This window comes from Balaenoptera borealis (assembly GCF_965194805.1).
Source record: "Balaenoptera borealis genome assembly, chromosome: 3".
Lineage (NCBI taxonomy): Eukaryota > Metazoa > Chordata > Mammalia > Artiodactyla > Balaenopteridae > Balaenoptera > Balaenoptera borealis.
This window is the reverse complement of record NC_138866.1, coordinates 146,343,482-146,353,611: the sequence shown is the minus strand read 5'-3', so window position 1 is coordinate 146,353,611 and position 10,130 is coordinate 146,343,482. Positions and strand designations below refer to the sequence as shown.

The window sequence follows — 10,130 nt, the reverse complement described above, 5'->3', positions numbered from 1 at the left end:
AATCAATGCCCGCTGAGCAAGTGTGATGAGAGGGTGGCGCCGACCTGGCCTTCTAAGGAGGAGGCTGGCGGAGGGTCACTTCCTGGCATGCACACTCCGGCTCGACTCAAGGTCTGTTGAGGGAAATCCATGAACAGTCGGAATCGTTTTCGTTGATATCCTACAGCCTACTTAAGGGCAGGATGCCCAGACCTTTGTGCTAGCGGCTAGCTAACCATTTGGCCTCAGAAATGTATACGCAAGATTCACTGTTCCTAGGCTGTCTGCAATTTTTTTCTTCCCTCTTATAAATCCTGATTTTGCTTCTGTTCTTAGACTCTACCAATCGACTCTTCCTATGTGAGCAAACAGTGTGAATCAAAGGACCAAACTCTGGATAGTGGCCAGATGTCTCACTTGAGTTGTACTTTGACAGCACGCCAACTAGCAAATCCATACACAGCACCTGTTGGCTGTCTCTCTCTCTCTCTCTCTCTCTCACACACACACAGAATCCATCATACGCACAGGTACACTTATGAAAATAAAGCACCACAAGTGTGACTGTCCCAGGCTTTCTGATCAGACAGGATTTGCAAGAATTCGGGGTCATTTGATCAAAATGTGTCCCCACTGCCCCCATACCTAAGAGCCCCTTCAGTAGACCCTGGACCATGGTTGCCTTCTCTTTAAATTAAGAAAAGAAGGGAAAAGAAAAGAAATAGATCTCTTCCAATGTCTTTATTATCATTATAATTATCATAATCTTTAGTTTTCAAAAATATAAATAGGTGCACAGAACCCTGGTGCCTGCACGGTCCCGGGGGGTGGGGGAGGGAGGGGGGAGGGTTGGGCGGCACTCCCACCGGGAAGGAAATGCCCCCCGCCCAGCCCTGCCGAGATCGAGATCGACACCTGCTAGGGTGGCAGACCCGGGTGAGAGGAAGAGGGACCCTCGGAGGGAACCCGACCCCCACGCTTTGGAAGATCCCTCGATGGCTCTCTCCTGCCCGCTCACCTGCGACCGGAAGCCACCCCCTCTCCCCCAGGCTTCTCCCCCGCACAGATGGCGCAGCCCTCCTACTCCGTCTCATCCCATACATTCAGCTGCGGTTCCGCACTCTTCATGCCCTCAGGCCTCTGCCCCTTCCTCCCTCCTCCCTAGCTCTCCCTGGAGGTGAAAGAACCAACGATTGCACTGCTCTTGGATAAGTCAGGAAACAAAAAATTACCTTCTTTATTTAACTTAACCCCTCCCCTTCTCCCCCTGTCCCTGCGCTGGTCCCTGGAAAGGCACAACGGGAGATTGAAGAAACGTCTCTAAACTCAGTCCACGGGTTACAATACGTTTGCTTTGCTTTGGCATTTGGGAGGAAAATTAGATGCAGTTTTGGCGATTTGAGGGGGTGGGTGGGTGCATACACAATGTGGGATTTATTTTTTTTCCTTCTTTAATGGAATTCCTTATATGACAGAAAGCGACAAGGAGAGGACACCATCCCTGTGGGATGTCAGCCTGGCAAGGCTCCTGGGCTCAGCATCCTGGGCACGTCCTGGAAGCTCCTCTCAGTGGGCCGTGCTGGGGCGGCTCCTCCGCAGGGGCCGTGAGCTCCGCTTCTGTAGTCTGCGCTTGTAGGTGGAGGCTGGGGTGAAAGGGAGATGGAAACATCTGGGTGAACCCTGGGAAGAAAGTGGGCCAGCCCAGCCTCTCCCCCTTCTCCGCTGGCTCCCCTCCCTGCAGAAACCATGGGCTCATGAAGGCAGCCTGAGGCTTTACCCACTTCTTGGTTTTGATTTTTCTTGGAACCACCTTGGGCTTCGGGGCTTCGGGGCTGGTGTTGAAAAGGAAAGTGGGCCACCCGCTTTCATCTTCACCTTCTCAGTGCAAGTGAGCCCCCTCCCTGGGGGCAGTGGACATCTGTGATTGAGCCCAGGAACGGTGCAGACAGCGGGGGACAGGGAGGAGGACGTGTTGGCGGTATCTAACGCTGTGTGGGGCGATGCTCACGGTCTGTGCAGGTGATCCGAGGCTCCTCCCAGTGCCCGCTGGGCTGGCACCGGATGGTGGGCACATGGCGCTGGACAAAGCCCTCGGTGCACTGGTACCGCACCAGGGAATTGATCTCGTACCGGTCCTTCTTCTGCCCGAAGATCCTGGCGTGCTCCACCACGGGGGGCTCTCCGCAGGCCACTGAGGGGCAAACACCCTTCAGAAAGGGCTCTCAGAGGGTCTCCCGTGATGCCCCATGCTGGTCATGAGCCAGTATGGCCCCCTCTGGCTGTGAGGAGATGGGCTCAGAGCCCAAGGAAGGGGCACGGAGCCTGAACACCCAGCCGTGAGCCCTGACTGCTGGGGAAGGGGTGCTTTCATGCCGCACTAAGAATCTGGAAAACACTGGTTCTAACATTTGAGTTCCTCGATGATTTAGAGCAGCAGTAAGGGAGTAAAAGGGAGAAAGGTGGGGAAAGAGGGCGAGAGCCGGGCAGACTGTCTGTGACTTCTCTATGAAAACAGTGATGCAGGGGAAAGTGGGAACTAAAGAAGACCTCGGGGGCAAGGGAGAGGAACGAGGCCAGGAGCAGGAACAGGTGGGGAGTGTCCTACTCGCACCTAGATGTCCACAGACTTAAAGCTGATGATCAAGGCTGACAACTCCGACTCTGCGACTGATGGGCTTGGGAACCCCAGACAGGGAGGCTCCCAACCTATGTGTGATTGTGGGTGACTGTCTGTGCTGATGTCCAAGGCACTGTACGTGTGGAGGGGGTCTGTCCTCCTGTGACCTTCACCCTCTCCCTGTCCCTAGTGGGCTGGCCCTTTCCATCAGCTCTGGGATGCTGGCATTGGGAGTGGCCCCCCAGGTCAGCTCCAGTCTGCTAGTTGGGCAGGTGAGGTGACCTCAACAGCCAGGAGTCCGGGTGACTCGCCCCAGGTCACACAGCAGGAGCCTGGCGTCTTGATTCTCTCCACGCTGCTTATCCCTCCCAGGCTGCTGCTTACCTGTGCCCTTTTTACACGTGAAGGGCAGCTGGTAATTGCAGGGAACGTCATTCCACTCTCCCTTCTCATGCCAGATCATCACCACGCAGTCCTCCCCAGTGGCAAAGAAGTTGTCAGGCTGGTTGGGGCGCCAGTTCTCAAATTGCTGTGGGTGGGAGTGGGGAAGGGGTGAGGAGGGGGCAGCAGCAGTACAGCTTGGCTGGACCCCTGCTTTCCCTCCCCACAAGCCCCTTCCTGGTGGTGGCGCAAAGACTGCTGGGAGTCTGGTCAGGGTGGTCCCAGGTGCCATGGAACCCACGGGCCCTCCAAAGAGCTGCTCACACCGCCTGGCTGTGGTCCTTGTCAGGAACTCAGAGCCCCCAGCACTTGCAGTCCCGTTAATGAGCTGACGACACTCTCCTCTTCCATATGGGCCAATGGGGCTGGTCACCCAGGCTGCCTGCTTGGGCAGGACTGGGAGGTAGACATATGGCTCCCAAGTCCAGACTCTGCCTTCCCAGGCTTCTCCCTCTAGCCTGACTCAGGGACAAACAAGTCCCCTTTCCTCTAATGTAACTGCTCCCCTCCCACATGACCCTGTTCATATTTGCCTCTTCCAGGGAGACTTCCCTGAGGTCCTTTGCTGACCTCCATCATTTACTATGTGTACTGTTCAGCTGGCATCTATGTTGCTTTCTATCTGTCTGTCTGTCTCCTTGAGTGGACTCGAGTCCTCTGTGGGCAAGGAACCACTCTAAAGCTTCCATGTTCCCTCTTGGTGGTTTGCCTTCCTTCATTCATTGCCTTCCTCATCCCTCACCCTTCCTTTCATGGCATTATTCAGTTGTCCAGCCCTGGGCTGGTCTCTAAAGGGACAAGAACGAGACACAATCTCTGATCTCAGGGCTCCCGGTCCAGAAGCTGCTCAGTGAATGTTTGCATGTGATTTGAATGTGTCTCTCTCTGGGGGTCTTTATTCATCTCCTCTGGGCCGCCAACTATCCCGGGTGCCCCCAGCAGAACTCACCAAGGAGTGTCCATCTGACCAGCGGAAGTCTCCTTCGATGGTCTTGTCATTCAGGCCGATCCACTGATAGTCCTGAGCATTGTCTGGAGAGAGGACGTGGGTATGGGGCGCCCTGAAGGTGTCTGAGAAACTTGAGCTCGTAGAGACAGAGGGGATGGAGGGGTGGCAGGAGCTGGGTGGGCTCCTAGGAGCGTGACACCTGCCTCCAGGGTCCTGACAAGGGTCTTAGCACCTGCATGTTTGGAGTGCATTTGGACCATCTCCCTGAGCTGACATGGACTGATGACAGAGTCGGGGTTAATCCAGGGCTGACTCTGACAGACAGTGGGCTGTCCTGGCTGCAGCCAGAGCCCTTGGCCCCTCAGGCTGCGGAAATGCCCTTCCCTCCCTCCCTGCCCCCGACCCCTGCCGCCTCACTGGGCCCAAGTCCGCTGACTGCTGCCAAGGGAGATCCTTCGCCCATGTGACCATTCTCCGCTTGGGCCCCTGAGGCCCGGCCGCACTCACTGTTGACAAACTCCTGCTCCTCAGGGGTGACGATGCTGCTCAGGTGGGACTGCTGCTTCCGGCACTGGCCCTCGGCGTCCACCCAGGTCGCCCGGTCGGGGAAGTGGCGGTAACAGTGGCCCTGGAACTTGGTCCAGCCCTTCTCACACAGCTTCTGGTCTGCAACACAGGTCAGGGGCTTGAGGAGAGGGCCTGGAGGCCGACTGGGGATGGCGTCTGCTGCCAGTCTCAGGGCAGGGATTCCTGCGTTCACCCTGCCTTCCGTGTCACTCCCCAAAGGAAGGGAGAGGCCCGACTGGATCGGGGCTCAAGTTGGAAGCCAAGAGGCCTGGCCCTGCCCCCTCCTGCCCCAGGAGCCTCTGGGAAATGCCAGGGACCCTTTCTTTTCCTGATATTGCTTCCCACCCCCAAAGCTTTTCTCCTGTTGAAGTCTGCTCTGCAGGGCTGGCAGAGCTCAGCAGCCAGGTAAAAAGAGGTGGAAAGGTAGGAGGTGTTGAGGCTTAAGGAAAAACATGGCTCAGAGGCTCTGAGGGGCTCCAGGGAGACAGGGAGCTGCGGGGAAGTGTGTGAAGGGGGCAGCAGCAGGCAGTGCTGGGGGCATGAAATGGAAACTTGGGTGGGGACAGAGGAGCAGAAATGTCTGCTTTGGGTCCAGAGAAGACACAGAACTCTAAGTCTATCCTATCAGAGCTGGCTCTAGCAGAGCACACGATACTGCCTCAGGGTCCACGACCCAGGGACCCTGGCTTTTCATTTTATTTCTTGGTGGCAGATGAGAAGAGGGGAAGGGCTTCTCTCCTCCCAAGTCTACACTGGTAACGGATTCTGAGTTCAGCAGAAGGGACTGATGTGGAGCTCTTGGAGCAGCCTAGAGGGACAGACAGAGGCAGGTGCGTGCTGGAACTGGCTCCTTCAGGCTTGGGAAAGCCATTAGGAGTGTGTCTTCCCAACTCGGCCTTTATTTTTTAATTTAATTTTATTTAATTAATTAATTAATTTAACTATTTTTGGCTGCTCCGTGCGGCATGCGGGATCTTAGTTCCCTGACCAGGGATTGAACTCGTGCCCCCTGCAGTGGAAGCACGGAGCCTTAACCACTGGACCGCCAGGGAAGACCCCCAACTCGGTCTTTAGTGACATTACATTGGTAGCTTTAACTGGCCCTCGTGAGAGTGTTATACCCCAGAAATTGGCAGATGCTACAAATCAGGGATCCTCCTTCCTCTCTGAGAGTCAGTTGTTAAACATCTGCCAGCACAGCACTGGACAGAGGGAATTCCAAGACCCTCTTTTCTTTCTTCCCCTCGTGCCTCACAGGTGAAGGGCTGTCCCTAGGGCCCTGGGGCTGAGTGTAGGGCCATGAACCCTTCAGGCTGTATGGCAGCCTCCCTGGTCTGGCTGTTCCAGGACGAAAGGACCAGTACCTGAAGGGAAGGATGCTTAAGCTGAAGGGGTGTATGCTGGGCAGGGTTGGAAGACAGACGCTTGGGCAGAGCAGAGAGAGAGAAGAGTTTGAGGCCAGCAGCCTTTGAAGAAAGAGGCAGCGCAGCAGGAAGGCTTAGGAGGATGCTGCCAGTCGCCTGCTGCCAGTCGCCTGCTGCCAGTGCCTTCCTCACGGGTTTGGAAAGAAAGGCAGAGAGACTTCAGAGGTAGCTCAGCACCTGAGGAGGCCAGAGGCATATCATCCCAGGGCTGATTGTGGGGTCCATTCTTGGACCACCTGAGTGCCTGAGGGCTGAGCTGGGTGGGCAAAGCTGGAGGCAGCAGCTGTGCTGGGAGGGGCCAGGGCCATGCAGGATGGAGGCTCTGGGGAAACAGCAACAGAATTCCAGGAAGGCTGCAAGAAGGAGCAGGGCCAGAGCCAAGGCTCGAAGCACCCTTGGGGTGGTGAGCGCTCAGGATTGGAGTAGGAGAAGAGATGCAGCCCTGCTCAGTTGGGCGCCCAGGCCCAGGGCCCAGTTCGGGGGCTCTGGCACCCTCTCTCTGCTCCATCAGAGTGCAGAGCCCAGTCTGACACCCAAGAGCTGTTGTCTGCGTGGACATTCCATGCCCTTCTCCCTGTGGCAAATACTCTGGCATCCTGGGGAGGAAATCCTTGTAACTCTCCACTCCCACCCCAGACAAGACCCCATGCACCAATTTCTTGGAGTCTTGGGGTGAAGGTGGAGAATGGGAGGCTGCAGGGAAGGAGGGTCCAGGCCAAGTCTTTTCTTCCAGAAGTTCCTCCACCAGTCTGTAACCTTGGCAGTGCCTCCAAGGAACATGCAATCCAAAACTACCTTCCCACTCTGATTAGGAGTTTCAGTTGCTGTCTGGAAGTTTCTGGGATGTCTAAATTGAGAGTTCATTGAAAATGGTTTTGAGCCCCTAAACACTTCCAGTTCTGCACGGACCATTGCTACTAGCAACTGCAAGCTCCATCTCCCCCTTTCTGAGTTGGGGTGGCCCTGAGATGGGGAGATTAGGAAACACTGAAGGTGAGAAGGCTGTGGGCTCAGTCTGGCCTCAGGAAGTTCCTGGCCCACAGCTCCCCTTTGCAGGGCCTGGCCCAGGTGCAGAAACTGAGGGGTTGGCAAGGCCCAAGAGAGGAAGCTCAGAGCCCTTGCAGTGAGGCTCTGTTCTCTCTGGCCAGCCTTTTGCCTTGCACAAGGGAGGGAGCAAGGAAGCATGGACCGGAGTGGCACTGACGTGGCAGCTGTCACGGTGGCAATGAGGACAAGGTGACATACAGCTGTCCTTGTGCATGCATGACTTGAGCATGCTGGTGACACGGGAGCTCTCAGACAGACAGACCATAGCTCTTGCCAGAGAAGATGAGGAAGGCAGCTTGACCAGTGTGGCACGGTGGCTCCCAAGGCCATGGAGGGGCCACAGAGGTCCCGTGGGCAATACGGCAGGCAGACACATGCCCATGGCCATGCTGGGAAGATCCGGGGCTCTCATCCGGAGCAAGAACCAATGACTCCCACCCATAGTGTCCTTCAAGACAAATGCATGGAATTGGCTCTGTCTTCTTAGTCTGATGCATGCACCAACTTTGCTGGTGGCATCTGGAAGCCCTGGAGCAGGTTAGTGTTTGAAAGTTCCCCCAGAGCCCCACCTTCCAAAGTGCAGGCTGGCCCGGCCTGCATGTCTCTTCTGCAGTCAGATCAGCCAGTGCCCCAGAGGAGGGTTTCCGCAGGGAACAGCAAGAGAAGGAGTGAGAATGAGTGGGGCCGACTTCTCACTTGTGGCCCCTGAAGAGGCTGTCTGGATGGATCTTGGGGGCCCCACAGGGCCTAGAACCTGTGGTTAGCAGGGAAGGATGAGGGAGGAAGAGGGGGTGCAGCAGTTAGTAACATTAGCTGAAGCCGAGACGGTCGTACCGATCTCACACAGGTCCCCTTGGTAGCTGGGAAGGCATAAGCATGTGAAAGAGTCGATGGCGTCCACGCAGGTGGCTCCATTCAGACAAGGGCTTGAGAGGCACTCGTCAATGTCTGCAAGAAACCAAGGGCCACCATTAGGACTCCTGCCGGCAACTCCAGCTTCACAATTGCTTTGCAGCTTCTTTATGCGTGGCCAGCCCTGCTGCTCTCCAGAGCCCTGGATTTCCTAAGAACTGTTGCTGCTGCTGCTGCTGCCGCCATCGTGGAGTGCTGAGCCAAAGATCCAACAAGGGTTTTCTTGGATGTGTGTGGCTCTGGATGGGCAAGCTTGGAGCACTGGAGCCAGGTTTCCCAGTGGGTGAAGGGATCTGCTGCTTCTGAGGGCAAATGCCTACTGTGAGAGTGAGCTTGGAGTTCCTCCAGGACGTCTTCTCTTGTGAATATTTCAAGAGGCCTTGAGGTCTGAATTGGCTCTCAAACATGGCGGTGAGCAAGGACACTGGAATTCCAGTTCTTGAAGCTTGGTTCGACCTCTTTCTTTTCCTAGCTTCTTCTGTAGTTATGAACCAAGGAAAGAGGACAAGGCCGTGCAGTACTAGAACAAAGAAGCTAGAAGTGGTTCACAGAGTATAGGATCATGAGAAAATGGCAGTGTGGGATATCTGCATGAGACTTGTTAGATTTTTTTTTTTTTTTTTTGGTTGCAGACACCTTCTTTGTCTTCAGTAAATAAGATTCTAGAGTATCTTATAAAGATGAAGCCAACATTGTTATCTTGGGGGAAGGGACAGAAACCCAGCTTAATATTTCCCCATGTAACCTCCTTCCAGTTTAAGGCCTCAGAAATGGACATCTCCAATGAGTCATGATTTCTAGAAGGGCTGCATCCTGGCCAGTGGGAGACCAGTGTTTGAAGCCAGCGAGGCATTTAGTAAGTGGCCATCCACCAACACCAGCCTGGGATACTAGCAGGTCCCCATCAGCCTCTGTTCCCCAGAAGACTCTTCTTTCCTTCTGTTCTTCTGGTCCAGGATGTTCTCTGTGATCCAACTTCTTTGTGGGACTTACATTGGTAAGTCATTGGCCTTTGCCTCAAATTTTCATCCATTAGCCAAGGTGAGAACTGAAACTCCTAATCTGGTCTTTCTGCACTTTCAGAGAAGCCAGAGACCTACAGGATCCTTCTACTCTCTTTGTATTCGTTCTCCAAAAACACCGGCTGGGTTACTTCCTCTGGGAACATGATAAAAGGTATTGTGAAGCTCCTCTTCCCAGGGGATTAATAAAATTCTGGAATGAAAGGGTTCCACTGGCTTATGGGGGCAGCATGATACGTACAGCTATGTTCATACAACCTTCAGGACCTGGCGTGTCTGTGGGTGGTCTCCACGTAGGCAGCTCCCTGAATATGTTCCAGGACTTAGTTCTTACCTCTCATAAGAACAGACTAGATCTTAAAGTCAATCCTCTGATAAGAAGATAAAAGCACTTTCTTCTGGATCCTTTTCACTAGTGCATAGCCGATGTTATCTAGACCAGAGCTGGGTTTGTGCAATGGGAGGCCTGAAAATCTCAAGTCCTCAGGTATGTCTCTCTTCCCACGAAGTTCTTGACTTTATTTCAGGGAGTGTACACCATGGGCTAGAAACCAACAGTTCCAAGTTTGAAACTGTTCCAAGCAAAACCAAAATGCATGGAGGAACGGACTGAAATCCCAGCATGCACTTGGATTCCCAGCATGCACCAGGATTCCCAGCAGCAGCAGTAGCAGCAATAGGTCAGGCCGGTGGGCGGAAGCTGGGAGAGGTTCTCCTGCTTCAGAAAAGCTACTGTTGTCTTTCATCCATTAGCGTCATTATGGAAGATGGGAAGCACTGGGCAAGGGGGTATTAAGCAAATGTAGGCGCTAAAGCAGTTGTACAGAGCAGGGGACAGGAGTGGCCCGTGGGGAGAAGAGCCAGACATCAACCCTGGGGCCTCTGGCCAACCCACGTGGGAGAGGGCGGGAGGGCGGAGGCCCCGAGGGAGGTCGGGCCAGGTAGCTTCCGGTGGTACCAGAAGCTTATTTCACATCACTCGCCCCCGCAAGGCAGCATGAGGTCCGGGACAGTTTTCCTTTGGTGTTTGGCCAGGGCACAGGATCTGAGAAGGCTGCAGGGACTGAAACCCAAGGAACCAGGTTCCCGGGCTCAGAAGCTGTTTTATGCAGGGCCCTGGATTCACAGATGAGGAGGAAAGGAAGGGCCATAATCCTGAAGACCAGAGCCTG

At 54.7% G+C, this 10,130-nt stretch overlaps 1 protein-coding gene across 2 annotated transcripts in view; it reads right to left on the bottom strand.

Annotated features, from left to right (window-relative positions):
- Positions 1-701: 701 nt before the first annotated feature.
- The window catches only part of ACAN (aggrecan), a 63,029-nt gene continuing 53,600 nt past the window's right edge, over positions 702-10,130 (bottom strand). Inside the window, exons 13-18 of one of the 2 annotated variants that reach the window (XM_082384301.1) lie at positions 7,859-7,972; positions 4,494-4,652; positions 3,987-4,069; positions 2,981-3,125; positions 1,988-2,170; positions 702-1,622 (exon numbers count right to left, since the gene is read on the bottom strand). In XM_082384301.1, coding sequence (XP_082240427.1) covers positions 1,546-1,622; positions 1,988-2,170; positions 2,981-3,125; positions 3,987-4,069; positions 4,494-4,652; positions 7,859-7,972 — 761 coding nt within the window. In that variant the 3' untranslated portion in view covers positions 702-1,545. The remainder of the gene's footprint in view (positions 1,623-1,987; positions 2,171-2,980; positions 3,126-3,986; positions 4,070-4,493; positions 4,653-7,858; positions 7,973-10,130) is intronic. The other variant, XM_082384302.1, reaches the window with a different exon arrangement.